This window comes from Polypterus senegalus, chromosome 14 (genome assembly GCF_016835505.1).
Source record: "Polypterus senegalus isolate Bchr_013 chromosome 14, ASM1683550v1, whole genome shotgun sequence".
Lineage (NCBI taxonomy): Eukaryota > Metazoa > Chordata > Cladistia > Polypteriformes > Polypteridae > Polypterus > Polypterus senegalus.
The window spans coordinates 56,226,196-56,241,811 of NC_053167.1; the positions used below are offsets into that span (position 1 = coordinate 56,226,196).

At 38.2% G+C, this 15,616-nt stretch overlaps 1 protein-coding gene across 1 annotated transcript in view; it reads right to left on the bottom strand.

Moving 5' to 3' along the window:
• Window positions 1–1,551: 1,551 nt before the first annotated feature.
• The window catches only part of LOC120514318 (glutathione synthetase-like), a 17,138-nt gene continuing 3,073 nt past the window's right edge, over window positions 1,552–15,616 (bottom strand). Inside the window, exons 3-10 of the mRNA XM_039734641.1 lie at window positions 15,396–15,471; window positions 15,097–15,236; window positions 14,815–14,925; window positions 10,649–10,729; window positions 4,935–5,012; window positions 4,654–4,720; window positions 2,514–2,708; window positions 1,552–2,153 (exon numbers count right to left, since the gene is read on the bottom strand). Of these exons, the coding sequence (XP_039590575.1) occupies window positions 2,034–2,153; window positions 2,514–2,708; window positions 4,654–4,720; window positions 4,935–5,012; window positions 10,649–10,729; window positions 14,815–14,925; window positions 15,097–15,236; window positions 15,396–15,471 (868 nt within the window). The 3' untranslated portion in view covers window positions 1,552–2,033. The remainder of the gene's footprint in view (window positions 2,154–2,513; window positions 2,709–4,653; window positions 4,721–4,934; window positions 5,013–10,648; window positions 10,730–14,814; window positions 14,926–15,096; window positions 15,237–15,395; window positions 15,472–15,616) is intronic.

The following is a 15,616-nucleotide window of genomic DNA, read 5'->3' on the forward strand; positions in this document are numbered from 1 at the left end:
GGGATAAATATTCTCTCATTGTTGTGTATTAAACACTTAAAACAATCTTTTATCGATCTTCCACACCGGCTTGACCCAACTGAGGGAGTCACACACCTTAAAGAGTGAGTGCACTGTATCTATCCACAGTTAAGTCTGAATGACTATGTGCCCAATTTAAGTAGACAATGCAGTGTCATTCTCTTCTGTGTCTGCTCTTCAGATGAATCGGAGGGATATTTTGAGCTATACTGGTACTGGCTTGGTATGGGTCACTGCAGTTTGGGATTTTGCCCATTTTTAAGTTTAAACATTGGCAGCATCCAAGAGCTGTGGAGTCAGCATGTTTGGCACCAATAACAGCTGTGGCATTAGTATGATAGCAGACTGAGCGACAGTGTATTTTGCCAGATAGGTATGACAAACTTTATCAGACTCTCACAGAGAAAATGTGACTGTGAAAACACTGTAAGATAAGCAAGGCCAAACCAAAAAATAAGGTGCAGATCTTTAGAGGATAAAGCAGAAATGAGGTTGTGAAGACTAGGCAGGACTCAGGTACACCATTAATTTAAATGAAAAGAGTCATTTTAAAGATTACTTAAACCTGACATGTTAATAACTAAATTCAGCTTACAACCTTGGAGAGTAGCTGTTCCATGTCAACTCTGTGTCCGAAAGCATGGCCGATGGAGGAGGCAGACCAGTGTGCTGAATGAACTGCAAACTGCATCTTTAGAAAGTAATCGTGGAGGTTTCAGATGTATATAAATGTAGGGCCAGTTCCAACTCAGTGCATATCCTAATTGATCTCCCCAAAGAAGCACCCACTTTATGTCTCCAGGGGTCTTTGCATGTTATCGCCAGTATAGAAGAGGTTTAGAATTTAAACTTATTGCTGAATAAACTACTAATTACCTGCATTTCATAATGAGTATCAAAATGAGCATAGCTTACTATTTTGTCCACATACCCTAAGTACAAGTGGAATTTCCCTTTTCATAGTTCATTTCTCTGCTTTTGAGATTCTGCCACGATGACACACCCTGGGCTATTGCCAAACCACAAGTCAGTGGTATCTATAGTTTAATAGAGAGTTGAGTTTTATACATATACTGGCTGCAGAATCAGAGGGTACTCATGAATGTGATGTACATCCACTGCAGCTTATTCTCTACCTGAAAAATCAAGTGGAGATTTAAGTGAAAAAATGCATTAGGAGCAACACAATGATGCAGAAGTTAGGGCTAATGCCACATCGTTTCCCTGACATGTTGCACTCTGTGTGGAGATAGCATATTCTTGTTATTTTTTTTTTATATTTATGGGGACTCTGAGGCTAGGGATCTGTGCCAGCAATCAGAAGGTTGTTGGTTCGAATCCCATAGATGCCGGAAGTGACTGTACCCCGCCTGACCCCTGAGCAAGGCCCTTAACCTGCAAATGGTCTGTCATGGGTATGATGTTAATCTGCATCCAGCCATGCAAGCAGGTCCTCAAACTTACAGGGAAAACTTGGGTGTTGGTGGCAGGATTGGCACTTCAGCCACTGTAAAAAAACTCACACAATTCAGTGTGGTGCTGAGGTGTCACCGATTGCACGGCTGCACTAGGATCTCAATCCGGGTGGTTTGCCGTGAGGTGGGTGCTCCCAACCTCTATGGGGACTTAGAATTGTCCAGTGTGAGCCGGTATGGCAGTGCGAATGTGTCTTCACACTTATCAATTGGAAACCCCATTCAGGATTAAATAGTATCTCCTTTTCCTCAGAACCTCGTAACAGATAAATAACTTTGGGAAGTGGGTGGTTGACTGTTTCAAGTACATTTTAAATAATCTTATCACTCAAAGACAACGGTGAAAGTACTGTACATAATTACATTGCATAATCAACTGCTGCATTTAAGCATTTTTTAGCATGCTACTATAATGGCTGATGACACACACCTAAGCCCAATGTGGCTTTATGTTGTAAATTTTCATTTTATGGGGCTTCATTTCCAGGTGGTGGCCCTGCCCGGTATTTAACAATCCTTTAGCAGAAACCATGAAGATCAGTTAAAATGTGAGGACATCTTTCCCATTTCCTTACCTCCACCTTCACGTTGTGGCTTCAGCACAAATTGATCAGGGTCAGCAAAAGCCATGGCTTGTGCTTGGTCACCCTCATTACCCTGTAGGTTAGAAACATTGTTAGTATAATCTACCATAAATCCCTCCGGTGGGTTTTGAACTAGGGAAGTGCTGTGTTTGGTGGGCTAGCTGGCAAGCAGGCAAGATAATCAAACTAAAAACATTTTTTTTGTCCAAACAGTTGCTCATATATATGATTTTAACCCAGAGGAAATATAACTTTATAGAATATTTGCAAAAATCACATTCAAGAAGAAGAAAATCAATCATTTTTTAAAGTGAACTGCAAAACTAATTTGAACTTCTCCCTTTGTGGTCTGCTGACAAAATTAGTCACACAACACTTTGTACCCCACATCAGTATGCTATTGAAGCTTTCTTGAAAGGACAGATCGATTCACCAAATCCAAAGAGTAGAGTCCAGCAAAGACTGATCTGATGCGAGAAACTGCTTCTGGGTCCCCAGGAAAGAAGTGCTCAAGGACTCCTGGCCGTGCTAACTCCTGTTGGACCTTCTTTATTCCCACTAGATGAGTGCCAATGTTTGGACACTTTACTGCACGGGACTGCTCCATCATCAGCAGGGCCTCCCAGCTCTAAACAGGAAAACCACAAGCATAACCACTCATGTTTTTTCATCTTTATTTCAAACCCTATAATAATACATTTAATATACACAACAAACAAGGCAATCATATGTATTATAGGGTTTAACAAAATCAACATTCAGTATAGCAAAGACAAATCTCAGAGCTTAGAATGCACCTCTGGATACATTTCAGTGGGTGTGATATTTTAGCACTGGTCATCCTTTTTGCATCCATTTGACCATATTACTCGCTTGAAACGGAAAACAACTTCAGTGTGTCCTTGGCATTGCAAGAATAAGATTATGCAGCTATTGCTTAATCACTGAGCTGACACAAATTTAATATACACAAGCATAAATGTCCTTGGCAATAACAGTAGAGAAATGAGAGCCAGTTATATAAAAATAAAGACTGAAATTAAAGGGTACAAGTTTTTCTGCCTCCACGGCCCTGAAAAGGATTAAGCAGGTTTGAAAATATTATGTAATGTTACGTTTATTAAAAGCTTTAAAACTACTTTTTACTAATTTTTATCTTGTCTTAAGATCAATGGTGCTTTTGACATGAAAATTCTGGTGATGCCATACCAGAATTTTCCTTTATGTCTGCAGATTTCCCTAACATTAACATTAGCTGACCTAACTAATAATATCTGTCCCTGTTTTGCTAATGACTAGTGAGACATGCAAATTCATGCACAATTCACATCATATAATAACCAATCAGACAAGTGGATGCTGATACTTGGTCTGCCTCAGCTGGCATCAGATCATTGTGATCCCATTTTACATTGTCGTTATCTGATAAAATAAAGCAATATAGATTAAAAGTTTAATTAAATGGACAGCCTCACAACTACTTGCAGCCCAGGAAAATCTATAGACTATGAACTGTTTGAATTGAAACAGCAACACTTCAGGTTTAAAGTTGATTGACTTTTAGGTGAAAAAAGACAATCCACGATACCATGGGCAGACACACGCACACTGCAGCGCTTGAGAACGAGACTGTCCGGTAGCACCACTAACCTCCGTTCAGCCAAGTGTTTTATATACAGCTCCAAGGCCAGCAAGCAACTAAAACAATGTTTACACAACCCTTTTTTCCATGGTTGCTTTTTCAAATTTAGTCAGATAGTCCTCCTCAGTGGTGGGTGACAATAAAGCTGCCACTCAGTCCTATCAGCATAATATCTTGTGTTGGATGCACTCTGTATATTGAACACTCTTTTTTAGATTACTGTGGCTACCTTTATGGCCCAAATGATCCAAGACTTTTTACATCTCCTCACTGGCTTGCATTGCCATAAATTTAACTGAGTAAACCTTGAGCCAGAAGTGCAAACACATGATTGTTTTGGAATAAAGACGGTCCTCATTTTAATGCAGAGAATAAGGGACTCTTGTCTTCAAACCTTTTTAATAAACTGAAAAATTCTGGTTGCATATGCACACAAACCCAAGAGTATAGAGCACACTGCAATGGCCAATTAATTTGGTCCTTCAACTGACAACAGGCCTGCAGAACCTGGCGTGCAACAAACAGAAATGTTTTCCAAGCTTAGAAGTTATATATAGTATATGAAGCAAAACTGAAAAATACGCTTAACACGACATGTTATAAAAATTCAGAAATGCCACCGATGAAGATGGATGTAACTCATAAGCCCACAATTACCTTATGTTCTGATAATCATGAATGACTACTGTGTAGCACAACTACTGTTTACAGGCTAACTATTTTGTCATTATTAGCAATTAAACAGAGCTAAGGGTTTCTGCACTGATGCCCACGCAATGAAGTTTGTTTTGGTGCGTATTGGGATTACTGTCACAATACTTCACTATGCACCCATACATCACACTCACTTACTTTAAAATATATATACTGCATAGTACATAGAAACATATAAAAATAATTTGCAAGAAACTAGGGCCATTTACTTACACACCTTCTCTGTGTACTGCTGTGGCAAATACCCGTAACGATAGTAAACCAGTCCAACTTCTTGCCCATCTCTGTAATGAAATTAACAATTAAAATGTATTACACCTGCACCAAAAGCTGGTAATTTATTCTTTAGAAATGTTTCTCTTGTTGTTGGTGTAAGACATTCAAAGAAACATGCATGCAGGCAGGTAAACTCATAACCAGGCTGTGAGTGCTATGGGCTATTACTTCAAACCGCCAGTAGGGGTCACTCAATTCCTGGGAACACAGAAACAGACTTACAGAAAAAGCCTCTTCTCCTCATCCAAGTGTCCTCTCTTACTAATGTCCTCAAACCTCCTCCGAATAACTGGAATATTCCTGTGAATACACAGGTGGAAAGGAAAATCTTGCAAATGTCTGTACTGTATAGTGTTTCTCACTGGGCATAAGCTGACACTGCCAAAATCTTCATAATTGCTACAGTATATCCAAATGGGCAACATTAACAAAGAACATTACAATATCTCAAAGAAATAGGCCCTTAAATTAAAATTTGTAAATAAATAAATAAACATATAACACACAAAAATAACATTACAACAGCACACAGCTCTGCCAGACAGCTAAAAATAACATAACAGACACAAACAATATGCTTCAAAATCAATCCAAAGAAAACAAATGAAGAATAACACAGAGCTCATCCTTCTAAAAAAGAACAACAGGAGGAGAGAGCCCAACCTAACAGTCAATAGGACAAGACAGTTAGTCACGGGCCCATCATGAATGGCCGTGAATTGATGAATCCTTGGCACGTTTTGGAAAAACTTTTGAACAGATCCTCTTAAAGGATAAGTTTGGGATTATTCAATTTTTTTGGCTACAGTCAAGGATGTAAATTACATGGCTACAAGAAGTTGTGTTCCATGGTGAAGCATCTATTTTTTTTAATATGTCATTTTTAAAAAATACAGTATCAGTTTTTAAAATGGGGTCCAAAGGACACGAGTCTAAATTTAAAACAAAAGCCTTAAAACTTACTGAATACATCAATTTCTTAAGCCAAGAAAGTTTTTGAGTATTAATCATTGTCATAAGATTGCACAAATACTATAAAACAGTGTATTGTGTCATTTTTTCGAGATTCTGGCATTTTAAAAGTCACCCAGAATTGCTCTTCACATCATTGCCATTTTTCCTTTACAGCAACCTTTCTAAGGCAACATGTGTTACGCACAACGATAAAGACAAGGATTTTTTTTTATAGTTAAATATACATTCATTTAAAAAAATATTAGGTCTCCAGTTATATCAATGCAAATGGGGCATTTATTTTGCATGTCCAGTTTTATTAATTTTTATTAGCAATAATTTAAATTCACATACAAATTGTGCAAATACACTGATTCACTGAACAGGACTCATCATCAAGTCCTTCCGTGAGAACCCTAAATCCAAAGAGGACTGTTTCATTTATGTTAGGTAGATTGCCCAGAGGGGACTGGGCGGTCTCATGGTCTGGAATCCCTGCAGATTTTATTTTGTTCTCCAGCCGTCTGGAGTTTTTTTTTTTGTTTTTTCTGTCCACTCTGGCCATCGGACCTTACTCTTATTCTATGTTAATTAATGTTGACTTATTTTATTTTCTTACTGTGTCTTTTATTTTTCTATTCTTCATTATGTAAAGCACTTTGAGCTACATTTTTTGTATGAAAATGTGCTATATAAATAAATGTTGTTGTTGTTGTTGTTGTTGATTGACTTCCTTTTAAGTATACATACAAGATGCCAAAAAATCACAAGCACAAACGCCCAAATAATGTCATAATAATAATCAGTGGCATTATTTTAATGCAATCAAATGACTGTTATTGGTGTTCCTTTGAGTTTGTGTATTTACAAAGCACTGCCCTGTGAGTTTTATTTGACTTATGTCTTGAGCATGTCTGATGTGTGTGTTTCCATTCTCTGAATCTATGAGCGAATGTGTCCTTAATTAAGTTATGACCAAAATTGCACCTTTCAGTGTCCTGCATTCCAGCCACATACTGTTGTCACACACGCATGATTAGGGGACAACTAAAGGGCCTGAATAGATGTAATTCCACACCAGACCAGGGGGTGGCAAAGTGCACTGATTCTCTCTCTCAATTCCTTGCAGACCATTCTCGGGAAATCCCGCCTGGTTCTGGGGCAACCAATGACGTCACTTCCGGTTCTGGTCCTGATGACGTCACATCCTCTATGTGCATTTGAAAGCCACCATCTTAAGACAGCAGTCAGTTACGTTTTGGACTCAGTCGTGTGAACATGTCTGTTCTATTTAATCAATATTGCAGCCAGGAAATATTATATGGGTGGCTGCCCCAAACCTTCCCAGTGTCTCTTGGTCGTTCTTGTTACACTGTATTTGTTATATCAAAAGGCTGCAAAACTGAGCACCTTTCCAGCTGTAACAGAAGTTGGACACTTGAATATCAATTAAGTTGGTGGCTAGTAAATATCAGAAAAAATCTGTGACCTTGCCAATCCTTCGACATTTAGCGACTGTGTGGTTGTTGACTTTCCATCATACTAAGTAGTGAAGTTGGTAAAAAAAAAATAAAAAAATTAGTAAAGTTAGTTTTGATTTACTTGCCATTGAAGCATCACCAAAGTTTTCCGTGCTGACATCAGACTTTAGAATGTTCTGCAGTTGTGTTTGTTTTCCTTTCCAAATAAAACATCCAACAGTTGTTTGTTGAGATATCATTCACATTTATCTTGCTTTGTTCATGTTTTAATTCAGAACCTACTCACATAACTAGTGATTTCAGTACGTTACTAGTTGATAGCCTCCTGTTAATGATTCATTTTGAGTGGCTGTGGTTGGTAAAATTTAAAGTCTTATTTTCTATACCTTGTTATTTATGGAGCGAAATCTCGATTCATAAAAATGCTTTCCAAATACTTTTTAAGAATTAAATTAACTCTTACAGTGACAATGTAACACTGACAATTTTGCTGTGCAGCATCACACACATGAACATGGGAGGCAGCTTAAGGGTTTTGGTGACAGTAATTGCCCACTGAACACTGGGTTGGCGCTGTATTCTAATGCCTTCTCTTCCCTTCACTCTGCAAAACAGAAGACCGATAGCCACTCCATCACTGACGTCACTTCTGTTTTCCATCTGCCTGGACCCAACTTCAAAGCCTTCAATTATATTGGGTGACCAACACTTTATCTTTGTTTATTTACTTTTTAACAGTAGATTTAAAGTTCATTGATATTTTAATCAAGGGATATATATTAAAATGTGGCATAAGTTAATTTTCATTTGTAAGAAATACAAAACAAAATTTTCAAAAAGCAAGCTGAAAAACAGGGTGGACCAGTGAGCAAATTTGAGGGACACAGGCCTACCCAGGTCCTATACAGGTACCACACCTGTTCTAAACTGTGTTTTGGAATCCTCATTTACTATTTTGCATTTTGTGTAGATTTATTAAATGTTTATGCACCCGTCTATGTATTACAAAATTATGATAGTCACGTCATTATGACACTATCTTGTTTCTTTTTTCATGAACACTGCTATTTTGTTCTGGGTTTGCATGGCCTTGCCCATGTTGTTTATGCTAATGACATTTACAGAGTGAATCTTGCATTTTAGACAATTTTAAACAAGATATATAAGATTGAAAAAACATATTTAGTTGAATTAACCTCAAGCTCAGGGCTGCTGAACTGAAGAGGGAGGTGGCTGGCTTGTATCGTAGTAGATAATTGGTGGTCCGGGCCCAGGAGTTTAGAGAGATAGTGTGCACCCCTAAGGTGGCACGGGAGGAGATTCCAGACCAATAAGGTAGAGAGATAGGTGGGTCACAGACACAAGGCGCAAGGCAAAGGGTGCACAATGTCCATGGGCATCAACACCAAAATTGGAGGTGTCAACCCATTTTCAGGTCTTTGCGGAGCTGTACAGTATTTCTGAAGATTCTGAGGTGCTAGGCAGGCACTGGGAGCCCTAACTGGTCACCTCAAAACCAATCCCCCAAAAGACAGAGGAAGTGATAGTTAGGGAACTCAAACTTTAGGGGTTTGCTTCAGAGTCAGAGTGTATTGCACATTGATTTTGCTTTCTGGGTGCAGAGATGGGAAACCTCCCTGGAAGTGTTGATAGGCCCTTGGCCACAGGGGGCAGGGGTGGAATCCTGTTGTCATTGTGCACGTTGGAATAATTAATTTAGATAAGGGTAGTATGTCAGTTCTACAATTCACATTTAAAGAGTTATGTGCCAGGCTGAGCAACATAACTGACAAGGTAGTCTTTTCCAAAGTTCTGCCTGTGCCATATGCCAGTCCAAAGATGACCCAAAGAGTTCTTTCAGTAGTTTAGTAGTAAAAGAACGGTGAAGAAGGAGGTGAAGTGTATCAGGAAAAGTAAAAGGGAATATAAAAATACAGACATTGAAATAGCAGATGCTCGAAACTTGATTTTTTCTGAAGTCTTCACATGTGAGAAAATGGATAACCACCCAGGGTTAACAAGGACTACTAAGAAGGTACTGAGTGATTTGGAAATTGTAGAGGGAAAGAAGTACTGCTTCGAAATAGGCTGAAATCACACAAATCACCAGGAGCAGATAATATACAGGTATATCCTGGAATTCTTAAGGAGGTTAGAGAGTACATACATAAACCTTCAAACGCATATTTGTAGGAAGTCACTGCACACTAGGGAAATTCCTAATGACTGGGAAATGGCAAATATTATCTCATTTTATAAACAGGCTGATCGGGCAGATTCAATCAAGTATAGGCCAGTAAGCTTAACATGCATCTCAGGTAAATTAATGGAAGAAATTATTAAAGAAAAGACTGAGAAACACGAGGCAAGAACAGAAGTTTTATTGAACAGTCAACATGGGTTCAAAAGGTGGAGGTCATGTTTTACCAACATGCTGAAATTCTATGAGGAAGCAACAAAAGGATATGACCAAAGTGTAAAATTTGATATTATTTATGTGGATTTTCAGAAAGAATTTGATAAGGTGCCACATGAGAGGCTAGGAACCAAACAAAAAGAAGTGGGAGTTTAGGGTATGGCATGTAGATGTGTGCAGAATTGGTTCAGAAACATCAAGCAGATGGTTATGGTAGGAGATCAGAATTGACATATGTTAAGAGTGGTGTCCTTCAGGGGTCAATGCTAAGGCTGCTGCTATTTTTAATATAAACAAGTGATCTTAATAGGAATATAAATAAGAAGCTGGTTAAGTTTGCAGAAGATACCAAGCTAGGTGAATTGGTAGATAATCTAGAATCCATTGAATCATTACAGAGGGACTTGGACATTATACAGGCTTGGGCAGATTTGTGGCTAATGAAATTTAATGTAAGTAAATGTAAAGAATTACATACAGGAACTAAAAATGTTTATATTGAATACACAATGGGAGGTGTGAAAATCAAAAGTAAACCATATACTGTAAGAAGGATTTAGGAGTCGACGTGAACTTGTCACTACCAACTGCCAGACAGTGTTCAGAAGCCATTAAGAAGGCAAACAGAATGTTAGTCTATATAGCATGATGTGTAGTGTACAAGGCCAAGAAGGTAATGTTCAGGGTTTACAATGCACTGGTGAGGCCTCATCTGGATTAATGTGTGCAGTTTTGGTCTCCAGGCTACAAAAAGGACATAGCAGTGCTAGAAAATGTCTAGAGAAAAGTGACTATGCTGATTTCAGGGCTACAGGGAATGAATTATGAGGAAAGATTAAAAGAGATAAGCCTTTTTAGTTTAAGCAAGAGAAGAAATGATGGAATTGTTTTAAATTATGAAGGGAATTAGTACACTAGAAAGACAACAGAAGGGACAAAGATAAGCATGACATACACTTTTATGTCACAAACTAATATTATTGCACCTTAATGAAAGGGAAGTTTACTACAAGCTGGTAAGTTACACAATTCCATTAGACTTGATTTGCCATTCATCCTTAAATTTAAAAGAAAGTCTGACTAACCTGCTCCAGAGTTCATTTTCTATGAGCCGCTGGTCGTATATATTCATCTGGATGTCTTCTACCAGAAACATAACGATTGACCTAAGAGAACAGTAGGTGAGCACACAAATACGTTTTTGAACTTCATTTATACACCCAGTTTTGAAATTCCTTAACTCAGTTAAAATGTGATTAGATGGACTTTTATTTAAAACATGACCAGCTAAATATTGGCAACCAAATTAGTTAAATAAAAATAGAAAGGACATAGGGTGGCCTGGCCAGTTTTTGGGATGAGAGGTGAGAAAGGCATTTCAGGAGACATTATGGAGAAATGATCCAAAGCACTACACAGTGATCAATGAGGACATTGACTGTATTCTTCCCACACTAAAGAAAGGTAGCAAACTCTAGAGTAATATTTTAAGATCTAAGGAGCAATTAGGTCCCATTAATTAAAATGATTTTCATACCTAACTCGTTTGGACCAGTTTTTTCAAACTCTGCTGCGATTTCCCTGAAAATGTGATTTGTTTAGGTAAATAGGAACATGCAAATCACACGCCAAGTACAGACCAAAACAACCATATTGAGGCCCTTTGGAAAGAGTGGTGTTGGTGCAGAACCAAGCAAACCAAGGTGCGAGGTATGAATGTTATCCGGAACTGAACTGATCTGACTACTTATGCATTATGTGTAAATTTGTGAGTCTTGTATCTCTGCAGCTGAAGCCTCCACCCTGGAGCTCCAAGTAGGTGGAGTAAACTTACTGGACAGTACTGTACAGTACTTGGCCCTAATTTTAACCATAGTGTAACTGGGCAGAGATCTGGAGGGCTACAGTTAGACTCTACTGGTGCCCATTGGAGTCAACTCAACTTATTTAGACTGCTCATTGGAGTCAACTCCACCTACTTTGAACTCCAGTCTGGATGCTCTGGGCGGCATACATATATACTTGAAATTGTGCGTGCTGTAATAGTTATACTGAGAGTCTGCTGTCTGTATTTGGGGTATGTAATTTATAGCATAATGACATGAGGATTAACATGGAGTACTGAAAACAATTAAGGGGGAAAAAAACAAATAAATATGCACACAGGTACAAATGTAACACAATTTGCATAAAATAACTCGCACAATTTCTTGACCAACCACAGCAAAAATCTGATTCATGTTCATAGCCTGTTGTGCACGTGAGCAGGCAGCAGCTGACCATTTTTTAAAAAAAAAAATTGGGCCAATCAGAATACATGCGAAAGTGTCAAGAAACGTCGCGTGAGACCGTCAATTAAATGCCCTCCTCTTACACCTCTAAAGTATAAAGTTTGGAGGTCGCACAGCCTCTCAATGTGCACAATAACTTTAACATGTTAGTCAATGTTAATGAAACATTCCAAAATAAATGTTATTAAAAGATATGTACAAGAGTTAAGACAGTAGACATTCGATTTAATATAAATTAAACTGGGGTTATGTTCATTTTGGGACTACTGGAAAGTTAATATGCAACAACATACAGTTAAAAGATAATTATGTGATAAGTCTATTGTTGTTAACCTGAAGCACCTCAGAGTTTGTCTTCAGCAGAGCTTGTCTTCTGTTGGACACTTGGCTACTTGAAATGTGTCCTTAAGCACATAGTTTTCCAGTAGTTTTCCACCCAAGCCACCGTAAAAAAAAATAAAAACCTCACACAGTTCTAGTGTGGTGTCGAGGTATCACCCGCTGCACTCGGGTTCCAATCCAGGTGGTTCGTCGTGTGGTGGGTGCGGTCAACAAACTATCAGTGCATACTCCCAACCCTTCCACTTAATAATTTAGGAAAATACAAACAAACACAACTGTTGTCAACCCTCCATGACACTTTTTCCTGGGAAAAAAATGCTTCTGTTCAATAGAAGAAGTCCACAACACACTCGCAGGGTGTTTATTGTTACTCTGGTTCACTTCAAAGTTTGCAGTATGAACTGCAAACTGGGCATTAAAAGAAACAACACATCCCCTGAACAAGGCAAACAAACAATCAGCTTCAAAACACCTTAAATTATGAATAATTACAAATAATGGGGACCTGGAATGCGTTATTAATACAGTAGATGGTATATGGTAACTAGAATTAGTTGGACTTCACTGTTGTTAAATTAGGAAACTTTATTTTAGTCTCCATTCTTACAAGTGGGAATCAGAAAGTTCAAACACGAGACTTTAGACATCAGCTGAATTTAGCACAGAATAACAACATAATTATCAGGTTCTTTACAGTCCATGTGCTAGCCAAAGGCTGGGTTTGCTATTTCTAGGGACCTCTGGGATATAATATTGTCTGATGTTTAGTGGTAACCGCTACACCAAAAGCAGCCAAGGAATTTGGCATGGCTATAAATTGTAACCTCAAAATCCAGATAGAGTATTAAAGAAGGTAGAAGAAAAACTCACTAATTAAAATTTAGAAATAGGTGTTTTAATTACTGGGCTACTGACACAAGTTAACATTCACTGTATTGTTGCTATGCATAAAGTGAAGCGAACATGGAAACAGATTGGGGTATTATTTCTTTTTTTCTTGCTTGGTGCTCATAGCTACAATTAGTTAGTCCACATATTTCAAAGTAATTAAACAAGAAGGAAAAACATACTGGTTATTGACAGTTTTATTATCTTGATGGCATCATTTAGCAGTGTATTCTTTTTGTTTGACAAGAAGGCCTCATGTTATTCCAAAGCTTTGTTATGCGACTTCAGACGAATGTGCCATGAATTCTATGGCTCCTTCTCTCTGCATCTCTCTCTTGCTTTACAAGATCCACCATTGTCCCTGTACCTAAGAAAGCAAGTCCAACCTGTCTGAATGACTATTGTCCTTTTGCACTAATACCAACAACAATGAAGTATTTCGAGTGGCTAGTCAAAAATTACATATGTTTTTTTCTGCCAAAAGAATTGGATCCATTACAGTTTGCATATCACTCCAGTAATTTTTACAGATTATGCCACCACCTTGGTACCGCATACAGCAATGGCCTACATGGACAACAGTGCAAATGCTATTCATTGACTATAGTTTAGCATTTAACACAATAATCCCCTCTAAGCTCACCAACAAGCTCAAGGACCCACGTCTGAACACATCACTGTGCAGCTGGGTTTTTAGCTTCCTAAAAGGCAGACACCAGGTGGATCATATGGGTAGTCACACTTCATCATCCTTCACTCTAAACACAGGTACTCCACAGGGCTGTGTTCTCAGTCGTCCGCTGTACTCCTTTTACACATATGACTGCATGGTTGCACATGACTCTAACATTGTTGTCAAGTTTGCTGATGAGACAGCTGTGATAGGCCTGATCTCCAACCACAATAAATTGGCTTACATGGATGAGGTGGATGGTCTGTCACAATGGTGTCAGGGCAACATTCTACTACTGAATGTCAGCAAAAGAGACGAGCTGATTGTAGAGTTTGACAGAAAACAATGGAGGCACTACCACCCCCTCTCAGGTGAAGAGGGTGGACAGTTTCCGGTACCTCAGAGTCCACATCACAGAGGACATGACCTGGTCCAAGCACATTAACACTTTGCTGAGGAAGGAATGGCAATGTCTTTACCACCTTCAACACTTCAGGAATTTCAGGCTACCCTACCAGTTACTAAAAAACTTCTACACATCCACCATTGAAAGTATTTTAACAAGAAGTATTGTTGCCTAGTTTGAGAACAACATGCGGTTGGACCAAAGGGCTCTGCAGAGACTGCTACGGTCACTGGGCGTGCACCCCCTAACTTCAAGGATATCTATACCAAGTGATGTCGGACCAGGGAAAAGAAAATTATCAGTGATACCAGCGTCTTTTCTCAGGTAAAAGGTACTGCTGTCTAAAGTCCATTTCAGAGAGACTGAGGAGGAGCATCTCTCTACAGTTCATCCACATCTTTAAGAAGGACAGCGCCTAGAGCTACATGATGCACTCACTCATATTAAGCTATTAAGTTATTTATTTTATTACTATTTATTGTTTATCACACATTTTGGTTTGATAACTATTTTTATTGATATTTATAAAGTCAAGCATTATTGTTTTTGTCCTTTTATATTAATAACTAAGTGCATACATACTGTACTGTATATATAATTTGTATGTGACAAATTGATTTGATTTAATAAGTCATCTTATAAACCACTTACCCTTGTGAACCATACAAGCTCCATGCTTTTTCAATCGCACCTGCCATGACAGCAATGCAGTTATTGTCCATGATATTTACATCATGTATGCCAGCCACTTTCAATATGTGCCTTTATTGGAAAATGAAAAAATATCTTAAAAAATATATTTGCAGTATATCTCAATAGGAAATACTAAAATAAACAAACAAATGAACTACCAGCTTCCCTTCCCTGAATTTCCCATCTTCACCACCAAGATCAAAATTGTTTTACTTTTCTACTAAATAAAAATACAATGACCTGTGCACTGCCGGTAATTGAGATGCCAGTCCTCCACCAGCAACGGCTACTGTGTTGAACTCAATCTGCTTTAATGATGCGACCCCTTCTTCTCCACATAGGAACATGTAATCTGACCGAATCACACCTATATTGATTGGCTAAAGAAACAATTTTCTAAATTTCATCAGTCATGTCTCACAGAGATGCACTCAGAATGAAAAATATAAAAGTGATTGACATTTTTTTCTTTTCCTCATTATGCTTAAGACTATATTAAGAAATATGTGATAATTAACAAAGAAGCTGAATTCTATTACCGAAGAGAAGCCCTTCTGAAGAGTCTGTCTGTAAATCTCGAACTGTCTTGCTATAAAAGGATCCACTTTAATTATGCTGTAAGAAAGCACAATGGGAAATTTGAGTGAGCAAATAACTGTTGGTGCAATTAAAGATAATATTTCAAATTGTTCACAGAAAAGAAAGCTTTCAGTGTAAACTGCATTTAAAAGTAAAATGTTCAGATTGATTGTGGCAAGAG